The following is a 25,870-nucleotide window of genomic DNA, read 5'->3' as shown; positions in this document are numbered from 1 at the left end:
CACCAGGCAAAAGGGACGAATAGGGATTTCATGGTCTTCTGAAAGCCTCTCCAGACTTTAGTTTACCCAACCCTATCGTATCACAAAACAATTTGCAAAGATTGGGAGGAAACTCTCAGACTAGAAGAAAACACCCAACTACTTTTCCTACTTTGTAGCTCAGTAGAAACTAGGAAAAATGTCTCAACTGGTCCTTGGTGTATGTGTCTATATTGGGGGTGTGGGTGGGATGGAGTGTAATACATAGCAGATAAGCCTTACCTCTTCCTCAGTTTCTTCAAAAATTCTGGCTCTTCTGTGCTCCCGATTCCTGTGTCCATGGTGCAACCCTTGCCTCCTGCCACCTCCACCTATCTTGTGGTCTTCCTGGAGGCCACAGCTGCTCCTGTTTTAGACTCAGGAACTGGCCAATGATAGGAAACCAAACAGAAACTCGGCAGGTGCCCCAAACAACAAGAAACAAGAGGCCAAAAGAGCATCACAATCTTTTTATTATGATTTCCACTGTGCCCAGCCTCTGGGAGCATCAGCTCTTTCTGGAGTGAAGCTGAGCCATGGGGAGGAGCATGCAGCTGTTGTGATGGGAGGACAGGGCTTGGGAATGTTCCCCTGAGCTTACTGTCAAGTTACCTTCTGCAGAAAACCACATAGGAAGGGCACGAGGGACCAGAGGCCATTGGATCCTCCAGCGTTACTTGAGTGTTCTCAGAGCCTGTCCCGCAAGCCTGTGTTCGGCTGGAGACAGATCAGAGGCCATCTCTTGTAGCCAGCTAGGCTTGAAGGCCTTTGTTTCAGCATAGATATAGAAAGGCCTTGCTATTTATACCTTGATGTTCTTATTTGTGGTCACGCCAACCCATGCTATACAAATTGGAATGCGATTGGGCTTTTTAGTCACTGGTCTGAGCAGACCTGACACCCTCTCCATGATCTGGGTCATCGGGGCATGTGGCCCAGAGGGAAGAAGGGTTTTCTTAGTGCTAGCGGGGTCTATTGGAAATTCTGTAACCTGTTCATTTTCTTTCCTTTTAAGGTTGTCAAAAGCAGTGGCAGTAGTAAAGCAACAGCAGGAAAAATATCCATTCCCAACCCACACCAGAGTGAGCTGTCAAGGAACAGGCATAATGCATTGATATCCCTTACTCGAGGAATGCTTTGTTGTCCAGGCTGCAGCTCAGGGCCAAGAGAGAAATCCTGGGCACAAACTAAGTGACGTGAAGAAAGTAGCAATTTTATTCCACTGTAAATAGAGTGGTTAAAAGGGGTTATGACTGTAGGTGCCTGGATGTCCTGAAACTATGGCATCAGTTTTGTTCTGCCTTTTAAATGCCAAGTGTGTATTTGCCTTTACTCAGCTTGTTTGAAGGGGACATGCCTGCAGGATCATTAGAGCCTGCCAGTCGTGCCTGGAGGTTACTCTTGACTCTGGGCTGGTTATGGCTGGCCTGAGGGCCTACCAGACAGCTTCTGCTGAGCTTCCTTCTTGTGTTTAGAGCGTCTTGGCACCATTCTTACTAAGTAATGAGACCTGCAATAGTTGAGGTTGAGGCTTATAAGCCTAGGCCCAATCCTGAATCCAACCTGCAGTGAGGTACCCTCTTCCCAGGCAGTTTGATTCTGTTCTTCCCATATTGTTGACAAGAATGTGGGAACCCCAGATTTGACCAAACAAGGCCAGGGTGACATCCCATAGGGAGCACCAGGGCCAGAAAGGCCAGTGTCTGCCCTGCAGCCCCAGTTGTTTAGGCTGAGGACAGAAAGAGGCAATGTGCTTATGGCTTCAGCCGTGGTTGTCTTCAAAGGAAGACCACTTTGAGGGGTCAGTACCTAGGAGCAAGAGGATGGCTCCATCCCTGGGATCAAAGTGGACCATTGCTCACAAGTGCAGTGCCTGCATCTGCTGGAAGACTGGTTTCAGGGGAGGAAGCCATGGAGCAGGCCTGAGGAGCCTATCTGGCCACAGCTATTGCCTCAGCTGACTGTCTCTGTGACTCCACTATGTAATCCAGATGTCCCTGTCTTTTAACTCTAAGCATGGAGAAGAGGACTGCTGGGTGAAATACAGACTTAGGGCAAGTAGCCTTCAGAGAAGCATTTATGTAACCTCAGCTTCCCTTGGTTAGGGGGTGGGGTGGGTGGAGCTTGGGAAGAGAACTATCTCTGCAATTCTGGGCAGCCAAGATGAAAAGATCAAAATATTTTCCTCATACCCTTATTAGAGTCAGACACTGATTTCCATTATTGGCAGAATTTCAGACAGTCACAGTGATGAAAGGGCTTGACAAGGAAAGGGAATGGGCTTTACTAGGTTTATAAAAGTTTGAATGTCTCCATATGTACTGCAGAGGGGCTCCATGGATTAGGACACTGCAAAGGGAGATCCCAGAAAGGGGCTGGGTGGACCTTCTGCAACTCTGGACTGGGGTAGTAATGGATCGTCTCCTTTGGTAAAAATCTAGATGCCCATAGAGAAGACGCTGGTTGCTTTTCCATGCTTCTCTGCTTCCTAGGACTCTTATGGACTGGGAATTCTATCCTTTGCTGGGGGCCATGTACCCTGTACCCTTTGCAGCACACCCTCATCAGGGAACTTGCCGTCCTGGACTAGAGGGAGAGGAGTGATCCCAAATGGGCCTGATCCTGTTGTGGAAGAGCTCTGAGGCCTGCTTTGCCAGGCCCTGGGATACAGCTGGCCCGATCTGGCCCAGTCTTTACCACTCACCCAAAGAAAGCTAGAAGCTGCAGCTCCAGAGAGGTAGGCATCACCTTGGTCTGTGAAGAATCAGGGAACAAGAAGATGGACATCCAGTCCTTGTGACTGATGACGAAGCAGGAGAAATAAATCTATTTAGCTCTCAAAGCCCAGAGCTTGTTTCTACTCAAAATGCCCTGTCCGTGAGATCAAGCAGCCCAAGGCCATTGGCACAGAAGGTGATCTGCCAGTAGAGTAAGCAACAGCCCCCGTGCTTAATGTGCTTTAATCTTCTCAGTGCAAACCCCAGGCCTGGCTGCTTCAGATGCAGTCCTTGGGCCCAAGAGTCATGTGCTTTCTTTCTTTTTGGCTAGACTGATTAATGGCCCTCTCCTACTGATTAGTCGTGGGAGTATGGCTAAGGAGCATTTACAAAGAGCTGTGGGTTTTGAAATGTTCAGAGCCATACACATGAATGTATATTCATCTTCTGTCTACTTCATTTCAGTCCTAAATCATCCAACCCCAGAAGCGTCTCACTCGGCTTCTAGGTGAGGCAGTCTTTACAGGAGGAGACCATATAGTGCTCTTTCCATGCCCCTGGTTATAGCTCTCCCCTTTTCTCTGAGCAACACTGAGCTGTACGCTGCTTCTGTAGAAATGCCTTGAGCAATGCAATGTGTTAGCTTCTGTATGACTGACCCAGTCTCTTATTGAATAGCTCTTGGTAGTCAGACCTTAGGCTAAACCTAAGTCAGAAACTTGGACCTCAGGGCCAGTGCTGACCCACAACATGCACTTACTAGAGAACTTGATGAGAACTTAGGAAGGACAGCGGGGGCTTGGAGACCAGACTTGGTGACTTTGTGGCAGCCTCTTCTTGCCCCAGAAGTCTTTCCATGCCAGGCCCAGGCCCTAGGCTGGTGGGGTGGGATATGCAGTAAGCAGTTGGGGAAGCAGCAGCTCAGGCTCTATCTCAGTAACAGGGAGAAGGGAACACCTCCGCCTTCTGTGAGGCTTTTCTGGGACTTTTTCTGCTCAAAAGAGTTGAGATGCAAATCCTCTTCTTAGCTCCAGTCTCTTATCCTCATTGTCAGGTGGCTGAAAGGAGTCCCTGCTTAGGGCTTCTGTGGAGTTGCTCTTTCTTGGGCTATGGAAGAGGCTGGCTCTGCACTCCATACCACAGCACACTTTTCTAGGTCTACAATTGAGTTGAGCTGGAAGGATGGAAAAGCATGAGCCTTCTCCTCTCCTCTTCCATCCAGACCTTGTTCTCATTGGAGCTCAGGCTTTGGGTCTCTGTGGTAGCTGACCTGGGTGAAGCACCTAACCCAGAGGGCTGCGACTCCTGCCATCATACATGTTCTCCTTGGGTTCTGGGCCATGAGCGCCCATCTTAAAAATGGGCCAGGATGGCTCACCTTAGTTTGACTCTTTTGCTAAATAAAGACTTTTAGACTTGAATGACCTGGCTGAGATGTTTCTAGAATTCTGGATCCCTGGGAGGGGCTGCCTCCACCTTTTCTAACTTGGACTCCACATATTAGTTGTCTTCTCTGTCACCAGGAATTGGAATTTAAATAAACAATGGGCTGATGTGCAGTGGTGGTTTTCAACCATTTCCCCACCCCAACACATCAAGGGACATAGCATACATCTACCAGTACAGTGGCTCACAGGAAGGGATTTTTAGTGTGGGAAGAGGGAGCCTGTCAGCATCTCTATGAGAGCATGTGAGTCTGATATGCCCCCTTATTAAGAACCACTTGGCCAGAGACTGATCTATTGGAAATTAGGACTGGCTAATAGAAGGGCTGAGTAGAGACCCCCTCATCTATACCAGGGGTTTCACAAAAGAACTTTGGTCCTTTTTCAACCAAAAAGAACCAAGTCTCTGAAGGCCTGGGCAGCTAGGCGTGCATGTGTGTGTGGCTGTGTGCGGTGGTAGGTCTAGTCTACGGTGTGGAGTCAGGGCGTGGTCCGAAGTGGATGTTGCCACAGCTCCTAGGGCTTCTCCCTGTGGCAATGCATTTACTGCCTCTGTTGTGAAGGGGAATGGTGATTTCAGCGCCATAAAGCTTAGTGACAAATTGACATGTGGACAGTGCTCCATCCCCGTAAGTCTCAGTACCAGAGGTTGGTCGGGGAAAGGGGGAAGGAAAGGAGGAAGAGAACGCCACTGTCACCGAACTGAGCTTCTCTGCTCCATGCTATCCTGGGGGTTTCAGGTGAATGGCTGCACTGTTGGGGCGAGCAGCCAAGATGTAGATGACATTCTCCTGTAGGAAAGTAGGCCAGTCCACAGATCTGGAGTGGAAGTAAAGAATAGGTTTGTGAGTCTGGTTGCAGAGCCTAGAGGCTCATGAGACCTGATCGGCTTGAGCTGGGCAAAACTCAGGCAAGCCCGGGCTCGTACCTGACATGGTGATAGCGGGCTATGCTTCCAAGGTGACAGACCAGCTGGCTGGTCCTATGCATCTGGGGTCAAATGTGTACTCCTGAAGCCTGGTTTCTGGGGGTGGGCACTTGCTGTTTAAGGGTGGCAGTGGGTAATGCCCAACTTACTTGAGTGTATTGGGAGTCAGGGGAGCAGACAGCCAGATGAGGAGGTGTCACTCACCTGGACTCAGGCTCTGAGGGCAGCAGGGCCTTGTCCTGACTCTTGCTGCTGCTGCCGGCTGGGCTGCTGTCTGCTATGGGACCCACTTGGCTGATGCTGTTGGGCACAAGGACATGTGGTTAGGAGTGGGACAGTGGAAGGTCTGGCCCCTTCCATGCTCTGGTGAACCCATAGCTCTGAATATGCATGTCTGGGCTTGTCTGACACGGGGTGACATGAGTTTGGAGTAGAGGCTGCCCTATGTCTGGCCAACAGAAATCACTGCCCACTGTCTAATACACAGGAGGATCCTCTCCTGGCTGCTGGAGAAATTGGCAGGAGAAACAGGCAGGTACCTTTCGTACCAAGGGCCATTTGGCATGGAAAAAGGAGGGGATATGTGAGTGTGGGCAGGGACTGGTAGGGAGCAGACCTGACACTGCAGGAAGGAGCCTCTGTGAGGTGTTTGCAGAACCAAGAGTGCTGGGCACGGTGGCACTCTGCCTCACTGATGGTGCTTCCGCTGCCCCGGGCCAGGAAGGTGGCTCGGGCTCGCTCCCGCTCCTTGACTGTCAGAAGCCTCAACAGAGAGTTCTGGGGAAGAAGAGACAAGTTAAGATCTTGGAGGTGAAAATATTCTGTAAACTGTCATGCAGTAGAGAATCCTACCTCTATTACCACCTCTGCAACCTCCCTTTGATGCTGCCTGGGTCCTTTCTGGTAGCACCAACATTTGTAGTGGGGTCCAGTGCAAATCAATCTTCCTTGAGCAGTTTCCCCAGCCCAGGCACTGGATCACCTGTCACTGAACGGAACCTGGGCCCCTTCCTGGTACTGGTCCCTGTTCAGAGAGTACCCAGTGTTCCCCCAACCTGCCTGGCATACTTCCCAGGTCTCTGTCACCCAATATCCCATGAATGTTCACCCCAGCTGGCCCTCACCTGGGGACGCAACTGCTGCAGAAGTAGGAGGGACTCATGGGACAAGAAGTCAGGCCACTCTACATGTCCTCGGTGTTCAGGGTCCAGGGCTGCAAACTGACGAGCTGCCTGCTCTTCCTGCTCCTCACTGAGAGCCCTGTCACTGTCCCCCCGCTTCGCTGCTTGGTGGCGGTAGCGCAGGAAGTCCTCCAGTGTCAGGGAGCAATCTGTGGGGAGGCACCCCATGCTAGCCATGTCCATCCTTTGCTCAGCCTCTGGAGTACCTCCCCTCACCTCTAGGGTAATCTCCAGGGTGCCCACACCCACAGTTCTTGTCGAGTCTTTTGTCTCCATAGCCAGGATAACTCAGGCTGTGGCCAGGGGTGGGCCAACAGCTTGCGAATAGGGACCCATTTACTCCCTTACCCACCAAATGCCAGAATACTCCTTTCATGGTTTAGCCTAGAAAGTATGAAGGAGATATCTGCCTGGCCCTCTCCATCGGCAGCACTCTCCAGCCTTACCAGGGATGACTTTACACTGCTGAAAGGTCTCTGTGAGGCTGTACATTTCCTCCTCAGTTAGCAGCAAGTTGAGGTTGTTCTGAAAAAGAGGAAGAGCTGAGTCAGTGGCCCTATAGGCCAGTAAAAAAGAAAGCAAAGGATCAGGAGGAATGGAAATAGTATTTCAGCCGAAAGGCAATTCTGGGATCATCTAATCACAGCCTCACATTCACGAACAAGGAGACTGAGGCCCCACAAAGGGGGAAAGGACTTTCTCCGAGCTGCCCAACTCTGGGGCAGGATCTTCTCCAGAACCCAAGTATCCTGAATCCAGCCCAGAATCTCTTTTACTAAAATAGTGGTTTTGGGATGATTCTCTGAGATAGCCTAGGGATTCCTTAGATATGCCTTAGGAAGCTGTTGCAAGGGAGAAGAGGGCTAGTAAGTGGGCAGAGTTCTAGCTCCACCAACCAGGGCAGCTCCATCCTTACCTATTTTACTTATCTGGCTACTGTGTTAGATTGTGCTCAAGGAGTATTTTAGTTAAAAAGTTTAATTCTAACTCTAGTTTCCACATTTTGTAAAACTGTTTAATTCTAAAATGTATCACTTTAAATAACTGCAGAATGGTTTTGAAAGAGACGCCATCATGGAAAAGTTCCTAAAACCAAATAAGTTTTTTGTGGGACTGTGGAAGTTTTAATTCCAAAAAAGCACTGATATGTTATTTTGCTAACATTACTTTACAGTCTTACAAGTCTTCAAATTATCAGAGATTCTTTAAAATAGATTATTTCCCCCCCCAAACACCAGCAAAGAACAGGAGCAGACATTTCATGACTATTCATTTGTGGATTTCATGAAGAACTCAAACCATTCTTTCAATAAGCACTGAGCGCCTAGTATATGCTTGGCACAATGGTGTTAACACTGTGAGATGTTCAGTGCAACTGGAGTGTGGTGTGTGTGTGTTTTATAGGAGAAAGTAGGGAGGGATGATAAAAGATAAGGAAAGGGAGGTGGACAAAAGTCTGACTGTAAAGTGTCTGAAATGCCCTTCATTGAGCCCCTCAAACTGGGCCTTTTTTCTGAGGGCAAAGGGGAATCATGAAAAGGTTTTTAAATGCAGAGAGCCACGTCAGCTCTTTGTCTGTTGTGTGGAGAATGGATTAGAGGGGCAAAGTCTGGAGGTATGGAGGGCAGTTAGGTGGCTGTTGCAATAGTACAGGTAAGAAAAGATGAGTGGCTAAACCAAGACATAAGAATGAAGAAGCGGGGAGAGACTTGAGAGATATTAGGAGGTAGAGTCAATAGGGCCTGTTGACTTACTGGATGTGAGAGGTGAGGGAGAGCACTGAGCTGGGATTGGTAACTGGGGGTGGTATTACTATTCACAGAGATAAGGAATTTAGGGAGAACAGGTTTTGGGGAAAAGACGAGTTCATTTTGGGGCATGCTGCGTGTGAAGTATCTGTGAGACATCAAGATGGATGTAAGTTCAAAAGACTAGAGGAAACTGAGGTCTGGACACACAGATCTGGGAATGATTGCTGTTTAGCCACTGAAGAGAGAGAGTACAGTGAGAAGAGTCTTAACAGAACCCTGAGAAACACCAGCATTTAGGACTGGGACAAGAAACTAAGGGCGCTTAGAAAGAATGGTCAGAGAAAAAGCTAGGAAGAGAATCAGCAGAGGGTGATGGAAGCCAAGAAAGAGCTGCACAATGCAGGAGGCAATGTTAACAGTGGTTATACAACTAAGATGGGATTTTACTGATTTTGTATTTTCTCTATTTTCCATATTTTATGTAATAATTCTCATAAAAAATACTCAAACCCTAAACAATATGGAAGAGCTAAATATGTCAGAGAGGTCAAGTAAGAAGATGCCTGAGAAAAGATCATTGGACTTGACAATTAGGGCTTAGGTGACCTTAGGAAGAGCCAATTCAGCAGAAGTGATGGATGCAGATTACAGGTGGTTGGGGAACCACATGGAGATACTGAAAGAGGAGGAGCTTGGAAGAAACCTTTGTAAAAGGTCTAGTGGAGAGTGGTGGTAATGATGGCAGGACTGTGACAGAAAGCCAGGAAGGTAGCTGTGCATTCCTAGGGATTTAGGAAGGAGACCTTTCAACCCTGTCCCACATCAGCAGAACACTGCCAAGCAGAGTTGGTGTAGGTGAAAAGGCTGACACTTGGAGGGGTGGTGACTAGAGAAGACTGTAGACCAGGGTCTGCTGTGGCATACTCTAGCTGGGGAAAAGGTATTTAAGTGGCTCGAAATAACGATTCTATACTTTGCTTTATGGACAAGTCATAGAGAAAGTGTTATTTGTTAGAAAGTAGGACATCTTTGCTTTCTTGTAGGTGGTAGGAAGAAGAGGGGGTCAGCAGAAAATCCTTACTCTGAAATCAGTGAATAATGAAGATATCTGCAGGGCAACAGATCAATAAAACAAGACTTGAACTCTATTCAGGTATGCTGAGAAATGGATATGAATCTAGCTTTTCATCTTTTCAAAAGTTGGAAGGCATTTATGTATAATTTATGACATTCTGAATCAATAGACCTTTGTTACTTAATTCACAAAATGATCACTTCAGAGATGAAGAACAAATGTTCTTAAGGTAGAAGGCCAAGTGAGGATATTAGCACTAAGAAGTTTTCCTGGGATAGAATCTGTCCTTCCTGGAAGCAAGCCGGTTAGGATTTCAGGGTTTTTTTTCAGATGAATACAGTGAATAACAACCATAGACTATGGGAGTAAGCACTGCTCCAAACAAGTACTTTTGAATAATTGGCCTCATCCTATCCATTCAGCTCTCTAGCTCAGTGGTTCTCAACTGGGATGACTTTGTCCCTCCAGGACACATTTGGTAATTTGTGGAGACATTTTTGGTTGCTCACAACTGAGGGTGGGTGCTACTGGCATCTAATGGATAGAAGTTAGGGACGCTGCTAAACATCCTACAATGCACACAGCCCCCACAACAGATTACTGTGCCCAAAATGTCAACAGTACTGAGGAAAAAGCCTGCCCTAACTCTAGGACCCTTGGATCTACTATAGGAAAACTCTTCAGGTCACTGCCTGGAAACTAGCGTTCTAAGACTGGCCTCCAGGAGAAGTGCCAAGTCCCCTGCAATGCAGCAGCCCACCGTCCCTGCAGTCTAGGCTCACACAGTAGTGGCAGCTCCAGCCTGTTTCCGTGTGGGCAGTCTCGGTCACCTCCGCGGCACTGTCTCCCTGGATGTAGCCCATGCGGCGCAGGCAGCCATCGTGGAAAACCCTGGTGCAGATCCTGCATGGGAAGAGGCTCTCGGCCGTCCAGACCTCACAGACATCACACATCTCATCATTGACAACCTGGAGAAAGATGGCAGGAATAGGAATGTGTGAGTGCAGGCAGCAAGACTCCATAACCACCAAGGACACTGCTACCTGCATGGGGCTCAGTGTCCTTGGAGCAGCCTAGAGGAACAACTCCAAGTGAAGCCAGTGTTAAGGCAATAGAGCTTTCTCTCTGGAAGACAAGAATCAGCAGGTTCTTCCAGCTGCTCAGGCCTCTATGACCATGTTTCTGAGCAAGTATGCTACGGGCATTTTTGGAAAGAGTAATCTGTTGTGAGAGATTTTCCCAGGTACTGCAGGACACTTAGCATCCCTGTTTTTCTTGGCACCAAATACCAGGAGCAACTCCCAGTTTTGTGGCCTTCCTGAACTCCCCCAAACCCCACCCCAACATTTCCAAATACCTCCTACAGGGGGCAGTACCATCTTTAGGTGGGAGGGTTGGCAGAAGACCTGCCATGGTATCATTCCTTATTACTCACTGCCTTAAGTCTTTCACTAAGACAAATCCAGGATGTAACATTTTTATTCTTAGAGAAGAAATTCAAACTGTTCTGACTCAGCTCTGTCTTTCTGGTTTTGAGTCTCACTTCAACTATACCCAGGCCTCTCTGCCCTGCTCCCTGATCCTCAGAAGGTCTAAGACTCGAAGATTCTGCCCTTACTGGACACTCACAGGCTCTCTGGGCTCCAAGCAGATATCTGGAGGCTTGTCGTCATCCAGCTTCCGGGTGGGGCGGATGAAGGCAGGGGGTGTGAAACGACTGGTCCTGTCAAACTCCTCAGGCTCCACTCCACGCCCGTCCCGGAGCCTCTCCCAGGCAGCGCGGTTGACAGTGCTTTCTTCCTGGAGTACTGGGGTACTTGTCTCTGCTTCTTTCTCCTCCTGTACCTCCTGGACAGAGCCCTCTACTGTGCCACGGCGAGACCCTGGAAGCTCACCTGTGCGTCGGATGGAAGGCCTGTCCCGCAGCCCATCCTTGAAGGCAGACACAGCCAGGCTCACCTTCTGCACCTGCTCCACTGTCTGCCGCTTGGACATCAACACCCCCATGGCTCTGTGGACAGAGAGCAGAGGGGCCCAGACTCAGTCAGTGGCTGACCATGTCAGGCCAATCTGTTTCAACCATTCACCTAAGTGGCAAGTGCTATTAAATAGTTTCTCCCTTTTCTGGAACTCAGTAGCAATGGCAGGGTGAACGGAGTACTTATTATGGAGTCAGAAGACCTTGGTTCTATTTCTGACTGGTTCTATGACTTTGGTTTTCCCATTTATAAAATGAGGGGGATCTGCTCAGCATACTTCACAGGGCTGTCATGACATCAGATAACATTAGAAAAGGGGCTTAACAGGGCTTATGAGACTGTAAAGCACTCTACAATGTGGAACAGTATCTCTGTCTCCCTTGCTGTCCCAAAGCCAGTTAGGTCCAGGGGTCCCGGGCCTCTGCTACTTTAAGATAGTTGGAGACTTCAGAACTAAAGTCTCTCTTAAAGATGACCCAAGGCTTGAAGCAAGACTGCAGCAACACATTTTGGCTTCTGACTGAAGAAATGCTCCTCCAATTAGTGATCTACATCAAATTCCTACTTTTTGAGTCAGAATGAATGAACTCCTATTTTTAGAGGGCTTCTGAATTAGCATTCAGGAATCTCTACCATCTCACCCATGTGGTCGAAGTCTCAAATACTCCTTTGCTCCCTCTAATTAGTAGCTATGCCTATTTATGGGTCTGTTTGCTACCACAGATAACCTGTCCATGACAAGCTCTAAGGTGCTTCTCACACTTCTAAGCCTTCACTATGTCACTCCCACATTTTCTGCTTTGGTTCTCGGAACTGTTCAAGAAAGTTCTATATTCTTTACAGGTTAAAAAAAGAACATCCTTGTTCTTCCTCTGCAAGGTAAGCACTGGAAACGTGAGGTTACAACACTGGAGAGTGAAGGCATGACATGATACATTGCGAAGCTGATCTGCTGTTTCCTAGCCTGAAGGGTCTTAGTGGAATTCATCTGGGGAATGTTCTAAGTAAAGTGGAGCAGAGAGTCCATTTCAGCCTGGTTCTCAATCCATCATAATCAAGGCTTATTGAACAGTACTCTGTGCAAGGCACCAACTACTTACTCATCAAAGGAAACAGAAGATGGGAGAACAGAGTCTCACAACTCAAGCTACTTAGTATCAGAACTCAAAGAAGTATAAGACACAGTGCTGGGAGTGCCTAAGGGAAGGTGAGACCACACTACTGGGAGTCAGAGTGGACCCTAAAGGGTGGGTAGGAAGTTATTCTCAGCTTGTTTGGAGGAAAAGGTGACAGAGGGAAGGAGGAGAGATTTGGGCCAATTAGAAGGCTACTATAACAGGCTTCTAATACTTGTCGAGGCAAGAGGTAGAGGGTTTAAACTGAAATGACAGCAGCAGGAATGATCCTGACTGAGTTGATTTGATACTATGGAAATAGAGAAATTTGGAATAAATCGATAACTTGATTATATCAAGGGTAAAGGGAGAGAGGGCAATTTTATATTTAATTATTTCCCGGCTTTACTGAGATATAATTGACATACAACATTTAAAAGTTTAAGGTGTACAATGTGATGATTTGATACATGAATATATTGTGAAATGTGTACCACAATAAGGTTAGTTAGCACATCCTTTATCTCACATAATTACCATTTTGTTGTTCTTATTGTAAGAATATTAAAGCTCTGCTCTCACAGCACCTATCAAGTACATACTATAGTATTAACTATGGTCACCATGCTGTACCTTAGATCCCTGTAACTTACTCATTTTATAACTGAATGTCCGTGCCCTTTGGCCAATCTTTCTCCATTTCCCTCACCCCTTAGCCTCTGGCAACCATCATTCTGCTCTCTGTTTCTATGAGTTCAATAGTTTTAGATTCCACACACAAGTGAAATCATACAGTGTTTCACTCAGTCTGTCTCTGCCTGACTTATAGGGAGGAAATTTTAAATGGACCAACTAGAAGGAGGGTAGTGCCATTTTACAGAAATTGGGAAATAAGAAAGAGGGATAATGAAATTGGATATTGTATGTGTTGAATTAAAGATGTCTCTGGGATATTCAGGTGGTATGTTATCCACTGTTTAAAACTTTCCAGTGGCTTTCCAAGGCTTTCAGGATAAAGTCCTCCAAATCAGTTTTTTGTTTGTTTGTTTTACCATGGCCTGTGAAGCCCTCCTGGGTCTGGTCTCACTTCTTTACTCTGTGTTCTGACCACGCTGGTTTTCTTTCAGTCTTTGTTTGCCATGTTCCCCCCATTTTTGGGACGTTTGAAAATTCCACCCCACTCCTCCCCTTGTTAGCACCTATTCATCTATCAGAGCTCAGTTCAAGTATTGGTTCCTTGCAGAAGTTACTACTGACTCCGCAGACTGGGTCGGAGTGCTGACAGCACCATGCTCTTCTGCTCTAGAACACTTTGTCATTATGTATTCAACAGGATGATTATCTAATCAATGTCAGTTTCCTCTATTAGATTGTTTTTACCCTGCTTAATACTTACCTCTACTGCCTAGCAGTGTGTCTGAAAGAGAAGAGGAATTTAATAAACATTTTCCAATTAATTGTGGATAGGTTTTTTTGATTTTCAATAAGGTCTTAATACACATAAAATCTGATTACAGCCACATCTTATTTCCAGAAACAACTACCGTGTGTGCCACAGTGGTACAAATTCCTATCCTGTTTGGGTGCTTGCCCTGCCACCACTTGTTACCAAAGAAACTCAACCTATATTTTTAACTTTATAAACTTACTGATAAGGAAAGATCCCCTCTCCCCATTTGTAAAATTTGTTTGTAAAATTAAAATATATGGCTAAGGAATATTTGCTTTGAATAAGTAGCTCTCATTTATAGGATGGTGGCAAAGGAGGTTTATTGAGGAAAGAATTACTTATTTATTTATTTTTAACTTTTTTTTTATTGAGTTATAGTCATTTTACAGAGGAAACATTTATTGATCAAATTCAGGAAACTGTTTAAGGTGTTCATGTCCCAGTGGACAATTAATGATAAATTATCATTAAAAATAATTTTTTCCTCATTTGCAAACAAATATTAGATAATAGAGGAATGGTTAAATTATGGTACAGTAGAAAATTGAATATGAAAATTACTGAGGTAGAAGTATACTGATGTAGAAAGATGTTCAAAATATATGAACATATTAATGAAAAAAGCAAGTTAAAAAATAGCATGTTATGATCTAATTTTTGTAAGAAAGAATGCATGTTTTCCATATTTTTATTAATCTGTATTTTCTAATTTTCCTACATTGTACATTAATTATATAATTTAAAAGTAACAGAGGTAACCTGGTGACTTGTTTTGGTTCTAGATCTGCTGTGACCCAGGACACACTGTTTTACTGCTTTGGGCTTCAAGTCTCTATCTGTTAATGTGTGTGTTTGGAATATGCAGTCTTAAGCATTTAGAATGCTCATGTTCTTTTTCATGTTCTTTTAAAAGTCCATGTGACCTAATGAGGGTATCCAGCCTGGGTAGAGGTGGGGCCAGGGGTGGAGAAGAGGGTGTGTGTATGTTAGAGCTTTTGCTGAGGCTGTGGACCCAGGGGGTTCTGGAAGAGGCTGGGCCTGTAGTCTGCAGACACTGCCCACATGCCTCATGTGCACCGGCTGTGCACTACAGTTAGGTGGGTAGGAAAGCAAGTCCCCAGTGTACAGAGAGAGGAACAGGCACACCACACCAAGGAGGGAGAATGCAAAACTGACACACAACCCTTCACTGCAGATCTTGCTCATGACCAACGGCTATTTCCAAAGCCACAGTGTTTTCCTCAAAAAGTTTCCATGTTGTTTTCCACATTTTTTGACTGTGACCCATAGTAAGAAATGTAGTTTATGATGTGATTTATGTACACACATAGTTATAAACATGCATTCATGATCTATAATTAAACCCAAAGTTTTGTATAACAATCCTAATTTTACCACATGTGGTGCTCCCTGATATTTTCTATTCTCTCTGTCCTACTTCATTAAAGCAGTCCTAATACTGACTCTCTGAAATGACTTCATGACTTCCTAATGGGTTAGGGTCAGCACTTGTAATCTGAAAAACATAGCCTTAGAATCATTATACATTTTTGATTAGGAAACTACACTTTTGTCTTTTGATTAAAAGATGGTTACCTCTAAAAGACAAGGACAACATTGTGGGGTGTAAGGTAAGCTTTCCCCTTGACTGGAGTGATGCAGGAACAGAATTCTCAAGCTTGTCTTAAGAGTCTGTGTGGTTAGAAGTTCTAGCAGATCTGGACTGCTGCTAATATACCTCTGACTGAAAAAACCCTACTCTATACCAGAGGATGTCCTCTGATCTGTGGACATATTTTTAAAAAATATTGGAGCAGTCTGTACAGTGATACAAAGGTAACCTTTTAATATAAAATATAATATAATATATTATAATATAATATAATATAACCTTCATGGGAGAATTATTGAATAACCTGTGATATATTCATGCTATAAAAATAAAGAGGAAAAAACTGGTTTAATCCAATAGGAACACGAAGATCAGAATAATGATTCTCATTGGCTGGATCCTGTGGCATATAGGGGTTTATATATCAGAACTCTAGGAGGAGGGAAGAAATAGTGGATTGAAAAAGCATATCAATTATAATAAATATTTATATTTGGAAAGCAAATATTAAAAACCATCCATCACTTTTTTTTTTTTTTTTTGGTAACAGACTACAAAACAGCAGAGCTTGACAGTATCCTTTTGATTCATGGGGAGATACAGAAGGTGCTAGCTCTCTAAATAGTGGTGGGTGGCCCCCCTCCCAGAATCTGTATTAGAAGTTTTAGGGAGCAGTCACAAGACATTTATGTTTACCAGCAAGAAGGTATGGGTTTAAAAAAAGTCGATAAACACTTATTTGGAGACCTGGAATAACCATACAAAATTCACTTTTTCAAGAATGAGTCATTGGAGGAAAATCAATACTATGCATTTGGTTTTTATTGGCCTTTTCAGGTAATGTAATAAGAGTTCTGAACAAAGTCCAGCCAATTAGGAGGGTTACTCTGTAAATGACCTGACTCATTAAAAGTATATTGGCAAACTAACCACAAGCATATACCAACACTGTCTTGCACAACCATTACTCTCTGTAAGGATACCAAGAATCACTATTAGGCTACTCAACTGTTAATGATGTCATTGAAGTGGATTTGGGAGTTTATCCTTAAAGGAATTTCAGTGAAGACTGAAGAAGATATCCATCAGCAAAACAAACAAACAAACATAAGAACAAATTAAAAAGTCCTTTCCAGTCCTGACCAAAGGGTCTTGAAGTACTGCTCTTCCTTTCACCTGAGGTGGTTCAGTTTTCTAGGCCACCTTATGCCCATAAAGGCAGAAAGTGTAGAGCAGAACCATTAAAAAGAAATCATCAAAATCCAAATTAGACCTCAAGTCATTTTGCATCGGTATGGCTTTGATTTTGAGAGTAAACCGTGAGAACACAACAGAATTAGGCTTCAAGAGTGAGGCTAAAATGCTTAATGCTTAATGGAGAGGAATGAACCTGTATACAAAAGACACTTTGATTAGAAGCAAGTGTGCTGAAATATCCATGATGTGCACCTGGGGTGTTTGAGAAATTAACAAAATCAGCTCTAATTTCTAGAGAAACAAGTGGTAGTGATTAGTGATGGGGAAAAACAAATGCCTGGTGAGAAAAACCTGGCCTCTCCTGTGCTGGAAGGAGTCCTAGGAAGAAGAGTGAGTTAAAAGGAAATCAAGTTGCAAAGATGACACAAATTATACCTAATGATTACTTCTTTGGCTGATGGGTGGAATTTTCTGCCTCCTAACAAGTATGAAAGAGGGATAAAAAGACATTGTCCCAAGAATGATGTGACTGTCAGAGGATCTGTGGTACCTAGAGAAGGCTTGGAAAAAACCTCATGAGAGCAGGAGCAGGTGGTGGTGAATAAGAGGAACAAGAAGGTAGAATAGAGTTGATTGACTCTATGATCTGGAGTAAATGAAAACAGATGACAACTAGAAACTTCCTTCAGGGAAGAGAAGTCTGTCTAGATGTATTCATCAGGCAGTAAGACATATGTGGGCAGCTTGAAATGTGCATGTGCAAGACACTCATTCTCTTCAGAGCTCACGCTTACAACGCAGTAGGATTATTTTTAAGGGCAAAGTGGTGGGAGTAAAAGGAGGAGGGCTTGCTCCACAGCAGGAGCTGGTGGAGAAATAAGAAAGAGGAAGGCAGCTAGGAACCTCTTCCAAAGCTCTCTGTAAAGATTTAGGTGTGTGAGAAGCCGGGGGAGCAACCCTCCCAACAGGCAGGAGTTTCCTCGTTGGACATGCTAAATGTAAAGTACTCGTACTTGCTTGCATCTGATCCTTCGTATGGGCGTGGCAGCTGTTTGAAAAAGGCTCAAAAACAACTAAAAGTGATTGCTTGGAAGTTATGAGGGCTACCCTAGGCAGGGACAGGGCAAAGAAAACCTCTGAGTTGGACAAGGGAAAACAACCAGAGAGTGGGTTGAGCAGGTGGAAAAAGGAATCCCAGTTTTTCATTGAAATCAAGAGGGAGAAAAAAATCTAGATGGTTCCCACTGCCTTCCACAGTGCATGTGTTCTATAACTCTTGGTTCAATGAATGTTGCAGAGATACCAAGGCAACATAAAAAGTTTGAGATCTTGGTGTCACTATTCTTTCTCTTCCTGAAAGTTGGCCAGATAGATTAATCAGACCAAATCTTCAGAGCTCAGTTCTAGAAACTACACAGTCACCTGCTCATCTCATCACATCTACTCTGCTTCCCCGAGGAGACCCCGACTGCTGATTTGGAGCTAGCAGGGATGAGAGCAGGTAGCCATATAGTAGTTATAGGTGATTTCTTTGATCACAGGAGAGAGCTACAGAATTTTAGCATTTGGCCAGTTTCCACAACCACAGTGTTTAAAGAGAGAGAGAGAGAGAGAGAGAAAGAGAGAGAGAGAGACACTAATATTACCTAGGTCAACAGTCCCCTGCATTTATGCTGTGTCTTGGGGTACTATGGCCTGGCCCATAGAAGGGCAGCTGCCCTAAGGGCACATGCAGTAAACTTGAAAATACATTTTTTCCCTCCTGGGAGAGATATTTAGCATGAGCAAGCATCTGCAAATAAAGGTGAAAAATTTCAAGGTGGTCAACAATTGGCTCCAGGTAGCATGTGCCTGAAATGTTGTCTGAGAGCCTCAAGGAAAGCCACACACCTAACACAGGTGACCGGCCACCAAGAATTTGGAAAACCAGCAGAACCACGGTCTACAAAATGCAGAATGCACAGCAAAGACCCTAAGCTCGCTGTGCACATCAACATCAATCTGGAGACTTTAAACAAAAACCATCAAAAAGAGTCCCCTTACCCTCTGCTGATCTTTGAGGAAATTCAAGCCCGAAATAATCTGGCTGATCTCCAGTGTCTAGGTGTTGCTTTAGGAATCCAGCGCCTCACCACAGTGATCTTGGAGCCTGTTTCTAGTCAGCCATTCTGTTTCCGGGCAGTAGCTTACAGATTACTTTTAGTTTTCATGTCTGGAGATCCTGAAGGGGTCTAAGTGGTCTCCCCCGTCTTCCCCATTCTCCCTTGTTTATCCAGTACAGCAGCACTGGCTTCAGTCAGCCCAGGAAGACAGTCACCCCCAACTGCACAGGGCTCTTCTGGGGTTTCCAAGGAGCAGAAGGGCTGAAGACTGAGTAAAACTCTCTTCTTGGACTCAGCTCAAGAGAATGAAGTGCGAAGGAGGTGCTGTTGTTGTTTAATATTTACTAAAAGCCCAAAAGCTCTAATAAACATAGGACAGAATTATGGCATGATCTTTAGCCCCTGGAGGACTGGGCTGAGTCTTCATGAAAAGCTACAGGGCTGGTTTCCCACAGAAGCAGAGCAGCAGTTAAGGAGTAGCACACCGTCAGTGATTGGCTGGTGTGACCGCACTTAGCCTGCAGAGCTTTTCAGCAAGATGGAGAGACACTCCCTGTTCTCCGCTCTGGGCCCCGAAGCGCAGATTTATCCCTATTTATGCACTCATTACACCTTAATTATCACCACTTATTTGTTGATTGTACAAATATTTGCTGAATGCAACCTACTATGTGTCAGGCACAAATTAAGCACTTAGTAACTGTTGGTAGAATGAACAAAATGGAACCTCACTCAGCCTGTGACAATGCAGTGTGAGTATGTGCATGTGTAGGGGGCATAAGTGTAGGATTTAAAAAAAAGTGTTGCTTGAGCTAAATTTTGAATTATGAGTGGGAGTTACCCCAGTGGATAAGGAGAAAAAAAAAAAGGCATTCCAGGAAGAGATAAAAGCACATGCCAAGGCATGGAGCTATATGGGGACTCCATCATGGCTTAGGTGGTATGAAGCCAGCTGGGTGCTGGATAGAAATAGGCAAGGAAACTTGCCTTCATATAAGAATTAGTCCAAAGAACTGGTTTGAGGCAGTATGCTTAAAATATTTGTTTACAAGGGAATATGTATTTGGATTTCAGGGAGATAAAAAACATAGAGAATTGGATTTTCTGAGGCAGGAAAGCCCTGATAAAGCCCAGGGCTGACCAGTGAGGGCATTGTTTGGCCTTTGGAACCAACAAGAAACTCTTTTCCATAACCTAAGAGCTGGTAGGTAGTGACTGCAGTGAATTGTCGGGGCTTTCCCTCTGGAAGACCCATAAGCCTAATTATGAGGCTCAAAGTGGGGAGGGGAGAGGGAGAGAGAGAGAGAGAATGGCTGCCAACCAGCATACACACTGTTGTTTTAGTCATTATTATCATAGAGAGCCAAAACTATGGCCAGTTCACTCAAAGCATATGGGCAAAGGTAATTTTGGCAGGGCAATTACTTGGGGGCTAAGAATGTGTGGCTGCCGGAGGAGGCATGGAACAGCAGTTGCATTTCCATTATGCCTGGGAAAAGGCATACTCTATGACAATTTCTATAGATATTCGGTGAAGCTGTACTTCTCTTACTTTTCTTACTTACTAAATGATCAGGGAATTGCAGCCTGATTCTGTGTGAACTCAAGTGCAAGGAATTCCCATATTTATCTAGCACAGTACCTGGCAAGCAGGTAGCACTTAGAAAATGTATATGGTCTCTGAGGGGACTGCTGGAAAGGGAGGAAGGATAAAGGGGGATGTAATAATGGAAAAAATAATCATATCTCCAGCTGGGCACTTATAGTCTTGGTTTCTTGGTCCAAAGCTGGTAAGCAATTTCTTTCAGAACTTGGTCATTAAGATTGAGGGGTTGGAGTGGATAATATTCCCATTAGAAATGAATAAATCAATTTGGGAAATGAAGATAGCAGAAACCAAGAGTACTGCTGGAGAAAAGCATGTGGGACTGGAAGATAATAGATTCTGTAGCTAAAAAGAAAGGAAACTATTTGCATAAATATGATCCACTTAGGAACAGGTGTACTGGAAAAAAATACAGGGAGTATGGGAAATGGGCCGGGAAAGGTCTTACTTACTACTCATATGCTCGAGGAAAAGGGAGGATTGTCAAAAGATGGCAAATGTAGGAGGAAGACCATAAGAATGTGGTCAGAGAAGATGAGGAAGATTAAAGACTGAAAAATCCAGACTCATTTGTATACACTCAAGTGAAACTGGGTGAGCCATTCTCTCCTCTTTTATTTCTCTTTAGAGAGAGGGTTTTTTTTTTGTTTTTTTGTTTTTTGTTTTTTCTTTAAGAAGATTAAGGCCACCTGGTGACATCCTTCACACTCAATCTGGAATGATTTAATTTGCAGACTCATGTTGTGATTAGGGGAGAGTTAGACAGCATTCTTAGGGTTTTGTAATCTTAATGTTCACCCAATCCTGGGCATCAAAGAGGTGATATCCAAGGTCCAATATTTAGGGAGCACCTGGAGCCATCTAACAATTTTTCCATGGTCACAAGTGGTGTGATACCAAGAACCCTTGCTGAAAAAGGCTAGTTTAGGAGTAAAACGCCACTGACAAATCTCCGAATTGGTGTAAACATCATATTTGCAGGCTTGCTCTGATTTTCTTTTTAAAAATATATCCCTATTTATTTTGGCATGTTAAGCTGATGAGAGGGGTTTGAACTGAAAGAAATGATAAAGAACTCTGTATCAGGGAGGTGCTTAACCATTATCAGCCTTTGTCAAAGTTTATTCCTGAGCTGTGCATGAGGTGCCACACCCTGGTTTTTCCATTTGCTCACAAGTCTGACCTCCCTTCTCACGATGTAACCCCAGATGTCCAAGGAACCCACTTCTATTATAGGAGGATGTCGCTGGGTTTGGCTATGTGGAAGGAGGAAGGAAGCTGAACAGGAAAACTCTTCTAGAATGTGGTGAATTACATTGTTTAGCTCCCTCAACACTCCATTTTTTGGACAAGAAACCAGAATCTATCCTTGGTTCCAAATTCATACTCTCGGGATTCAGGTAGAATGAAGGCTACCACAGTCCAGGACACAAGATGAGGGTGCATCACTAGGTCAGGCACAGACCTTTTCCATTCCCCAGACAACAAACTCTCATAAGCCTTTTCTGGCTCTGCACCTTCCCCACCCTCCTCCTCATCATCATGCAGAGGCGCTGTTGGGCAAGTGTCCTGAAAGGTATCTGTGGACCAACATCTGCTAGTGCATGTGGTCAGATGGCCACAGACACTGGATCATGCTTCCTAAAAGTGATCCTGTCTCTCCTTCCTCTCCCTCAAGGGTTCTGCAAGCAGGGAAGGTAGTCTCAGAACATTCCATCCTCTGAAGGGTTCCTCCAGTTCCCTAGAGCAAGTCCTGTCAAAGACCACACCCAGAAGCCTCTCCCAGACCCAGTTAAGTCTGGAGCCATGGAGAGACATCATTACAGTGGGGCTGCCAGTGAAGGAAGCCACACCCTGAAATATGGGAATTCAGTGGAAATCAATTGCAGCAGCAGTCTCATCCCCAGTTAAAGGGTCTTCATGCAGTTAATTAATCATCAGATTTACTGAGTATATACTATTACAAAGCCCATGCTTGGTATCTTAATGCAACTTACTAACAAATACACATTCTTGCTTTTGCATCCTCTTGATGCTTTTTCCCAAATAAACTTCGAAAAACAGATTTCATAATTCTAAGCTTTGTGACCTTGGGCAAACTGATAAACCTCTCTGAGCCTAAAGTGCCAAATGTTAAAAAGTTGATAATTTCATAAGGCTGTCGTAAGGATTCTATGGGATGTTAAATATCCCTGGTATAGTACTTGGCACATTGGTGCTCAATAACCATACATTTCCTTTCTTCTTTCCTTTAAAGGAATTTCTTTACAGGACCTGCCAGAGTCAGTTATTCTACATGATTTTACTGCTTTCTACCTGAGGGTCAAGCCCAGGGGCTCAAATCTTTATTTTGGCTTCAGAGGCCTCACTGGTCCTCTCCTCTCTTGTACCCTGTGCTCTTATAGATGTTCTTGCCTCCACTAAGATCCATCTTGGCACCAACTGGGCCACCACAGAGAATACACATTCTAATGGGGTAGAAGGACGAAATGACAAAGGCGCAGTCCCACAGGGTCCTTGCCTCTCGACCATGTTGGAGGGACACAAGTTGGGACACACTGAGCCCTGAAGGAGGTCAAGGCCCAAATCCTCTGGGCATATGGGAAGTTACTCCTGGCCTGGATCCCATGACAGGATCCTCTCCTTCCAGTCAGAGGTTCCTTCCAGGCAGTTCTAGGTTCTCTGTGGGGTCCACCCCCACCGTGCTGAGGAGCCCCTGTGTTTCTGAATGGTCTTCCACCGAGACCACCCTTGCCCTCCCACAGGTACACACATGGTATCTCTGGGGATGGTGTCCTCCACACCGGGCCTCCCCGTGGCAGCAACTGCGGAGAGAGCCCTGAGAGTCTCCATTCGCACAGGGATCTTCCATGGGGGCGGCTCCGCACATCGCCTCCGGGACCCTCCCGAGGGGCAGAGGCAGAGACACGCGGGATTTAACCACTTACACAGGGACCCCCTTGTGGATGGCTCCCACACATCTGAGAGTCCCGGGAGGGTTGTCCTCTGCCCGCAGACGCGCCCCTCACGGTGCCTGTCGGGTCCCCGCCGCCCCCGCCCCCGCTTACCGGGACTGTCAGGGTGCGGGACGCGGGTCCGAGGCTGGCGGACTCTACACCCCGGGCCCCGCGCCACCCATGGCCGTTCGAGAGCCGGCGTGCTGGGGCCGAGCACCTGGAGCAGGCGGCGCGGGCGGAGCAGGAGGCTGAGGCGGCGGCGGCGCGCGCGCCCCGAGCACACCCACCCTCTCCGCCCCGCGCGGCTGCGGCGCGTGCGCCCGCGCGAGACGACCTCCTCGGGCCGGGGGCGCGCGCCCCGCCCCGCCCTCCTGCGCCTCCACGCGCGGCCCTCGCTCCTCAGCCGGCGACCTCGCGCGGGAGTGAGGAGCCGAGGGACCGCGGGAGGGCGGCGGCCCACTCTGACGAGCTGTGGGTCCAAGTGCGAGTGGGCGCCCCCAACCAGCGCCCCGCTCTGCGGCGCCGAGACTGCGGCAGCCTGGCCGCCCGCGGCAAGGTCAGTGCCCGCCCGGAGGAGGCGGCCCGGGAGGGGGCTCAGCGGGGGCTGCGGCCGCTCCCAGTCCCTCCCGCGCCGGGGCGAAGCGTCTTGCCGCCCGCACCTGCCTGAGGAGGTGAGAATGACTCATCTAGCGGCCCCGGCAGGGCTCTGTCTCTCCTACCAAGGCCAGCTGCCCGCTCGGGCTTCCGGGCCCACGACGCTGGCATCGGGTACTCACCTTCGCAGTAGCCCACAGGTTAGGGTCCAAATGAGCCTTCACAAAGTTAAGCTGGCTGGCCCACCTCTTTCTGTGCGCTGTTTTCTGAGATTATTCGTCTTCCATCCCCAGTAGTAAAGTGCTTTAAATGTAACTCAGTTTTTGCTGCAGCAACATCATCCCTCAGACTGTTCGAATAGCCAGCTTGTCAGGAGGCCATCCGTTCTGAGGGATAGAGCGTGCATTACACCAAACTACTTGTGCTGAAGAGGGCAAGAAAAAGATCAAGTCATAAAGCACCTAGCAACTAATCATAAAGAAATAACTGAAGATACAAATGATATGCCAAGAACCCTCTTATTTAAATTAATTATATTTATATTTTAACCTACCTTCATTTTCTTGTGCATTCAGTCTGTTTCTCAAATACAATTCACGTCATGTTTTGAGCCTCTGGTATTTGTTTCACTCTGCTAGGGGCTGTAGGAGAGAAAAAAGAACTCATTTTGTTCTTAACATCATGAAACTTAACAATAGGGAATATAAGGAAAATATAGTACTACATATTGCTATCACTTTTAAACAAAGTACTAGGTACTATTCTAAACATTTTAATTATATTGTCATTAATTTTCACACCATCTCTTTGAGGAACTGTACTATTAGTTTCTACATTTTGCGGGTGCCTAAGGTCCCATAGCTAATGTGGTCGAGGTAAGATCGAAATCCAGCTATTCTGACCTCAGACTCCAAGTTCCTAACCATTTTACTGTAGTAATGAGAAAGAACAAGCTGTTAATCATTGATACATGGGATTCTAAAATTAGCACCTATTTCTCAGGAATCATTATCTTTTTTTTCCCCCTTTGCTTGGGAAAGTAACACAGACGAGCAGAGAGCTTTCCATATAGCTTGGGGGCCCAAACCTTCTTTAGGAATTACATCATACTAATAATTTCACTGATAGGGTTCTCTGAACTGTTTTCAGTAAGCATTTCTAGGCTGTTTGACAGACTTACATGGATGAGGAGGCTGTAATGATGTCACCACAGAACTCTCTGTTGGTTAATTTCTTCACTAAAAAAAAGTGTTATTGTGCACCTATAGTACATGAGGCATTGTGTTAAGAACCAGAAGGGGTGCAAACAAGATTAAGACAGAGGAAACAGGTGTTGACAGAGAACCATAACAAGAGATGGAAAATGAGTTGTGCTTAATAGAGGAATGAAATTCAATGGAAGTTCCAAGGAGTAGAGAGACAGATTGTTCCATGAAGGGAGGTGCTTGGGTTAAGGAAAACATATAATTATCGTTTAACTTATTGTTGATACTGAAGTATTATAAGCACTATAAAAATTTATCAAATTCCTTTATTTTGAAAAATTACATGCAAAAATCTCATATTCTGAAAAGGCAGCTTTTTGTTATGTTATAAGGATTGCTTAGAGTATGGAGAGGGTTAGTAAATGTTTTGAAGATGGTTTAACTTATCTCCTCAAGTTGGGAGCACAGAATAAAATGATGATGGCAAAATAAGATTTTCAAGATCAAAGGAATAGCAGAAGAAAAAGCAAGGTGGGAGCGAACCCTGGACAGGGTCAGAGTTTTCTGGAGAATAGCTTTTGCAAGGTAGAGATTGTGTTTTCAACTGTGTGTGTGTGTGTGTGTGTGAGAGAGAGAGAGAGAGCGAGCTTTAATTATGGCAAACATGTGCCACAAATATTCTGGGATGGTCTGAGTTCAGATATTTGATTCCATTATGCCCATAAGTTCTTATCAGTAAGACTGACAAATACTGTCACTCATTCATATTAGTGTCTAGAAAGTAGAGATCATTGCATGTTCATCAGAAGTTTAATAAAAAAGGACTAGGAAAAGTCAGGGAGGGGCTAAATGATAAGGAACTCCAAATACTCAGATGCTTTAATATGGTAGGTAAAATAGAGCCCCTACAAGTTTTTGAGCAAGGTAGTAGTGTGTTA

At 45.4% G+C, this 25,870-nt stretch overlaps 2 protein-coding genes and 1 long non-coding RNA gene across 11 annotated transcripts in view; 2 read left to right on the top strand and 1 right to left on the bottom strand.

Moving 5' to 3' along the window:
• LOC140696070 (uncharacterized) overlaps window positions 1-13,666 on the top strand; it is a 49,777-nt gene extending 36,111 nt beyond the window's left edge. The window contains exons 11-12 of the long non-coding RNA XR_012072069.1: window positions 9,084-9,193; window positions 11,938-13,666. This is a non-coding gene — a long non-coding RNA (uncharacterized lncRNA). The remainder of the gene's footprint in view (window positions 1-9,083; window positions 9,194-11,937) is intronic.
• PHF24 (PHD finger protein 24) lies at window positions 474-24,142 on the bottom strand. Of its 5 annotated transcripts, none has more exons than XR_012072067.1 (9): window positions 23,245-23,354; window positions 10,745-11,126; window positions 9,898-10,083; window positions 6,736-6,814; window positions 6,233-6,438; window positions 5,725-5,885; window positions 5,313-5,408; window positions 3,496-4,999; window positions 474-2,818 (listed from the first exon to the last, which is right to left on the bottom strand). XR_012072067.1 is itself a non-coding variant. In XM_072959669.1 (9 exons), the coding sequence occupies exons 2-8, from the start codon at window positions 11,120-11,122 to the stop codon at window positions 4,903-4,905; spliced, it is 1,203 nt and encodes a 400-aa protein (XP_072815770.1). In that variant the 5' UTR covers window positions 11,123-11,126; window positions 23,245-23,354; the 3' UTR covers window positions 474-2,818; window positions 4,879-4,902. The 5 variants fall into 5 exon arrangements, 4 of the variants coding, with proteins under 4 accessions (XP_072815770.1, XP_031533097.1, XP_006204209.1 ...); XM_072959669.1 differs by having other exon boundaries at window positions 4,879-4,999; XM_031677237.2 differs by lacking the exon at window positions 23,245-23,354 and adding an exon at window positions 23,910-24,142 and having other exon boundaries at window positions 474-4,999.
• The window catches only part of LOC102537298 (protein SPATA31F1-like), an 86,436-nt gene continuing 84,113 nt past the window's right edge, over window positions 23,548-25,870 (top strand). For 4 of the 5 annotated variants that reach the window (XM_072959661.1, XM_072959660.1, XM_072959658.1 and 1 more), the window contains exon 1: window positions 23,548-23,804. The gene's annotated coding sequence lies outside the window, so the exon portion shown is untranslated. The remainder of the gene's footprint in view (window positions 23,805-25,870) is intronic. The other variant, XM_072959659.1, reaches the window with a different exon arrangement.

This window comes from Vicugna pacos, chromosome 4, assembly GCF_048564905.1.
Source record: "Vicugna pacos chromosome 4, VicPac4, whole genome shotgun sequence".
NCBI lineage: Eukaryota > Metazoa > Chordata > Mammalia > Artiodactyla > Camelidae > Vicugna > Vicugna pacos.
The sequence above is the reverse complement of the archived record's forward strand: the minus strand, read 5'-3'. Positions and strand labels throughout refer to the sequence as shown.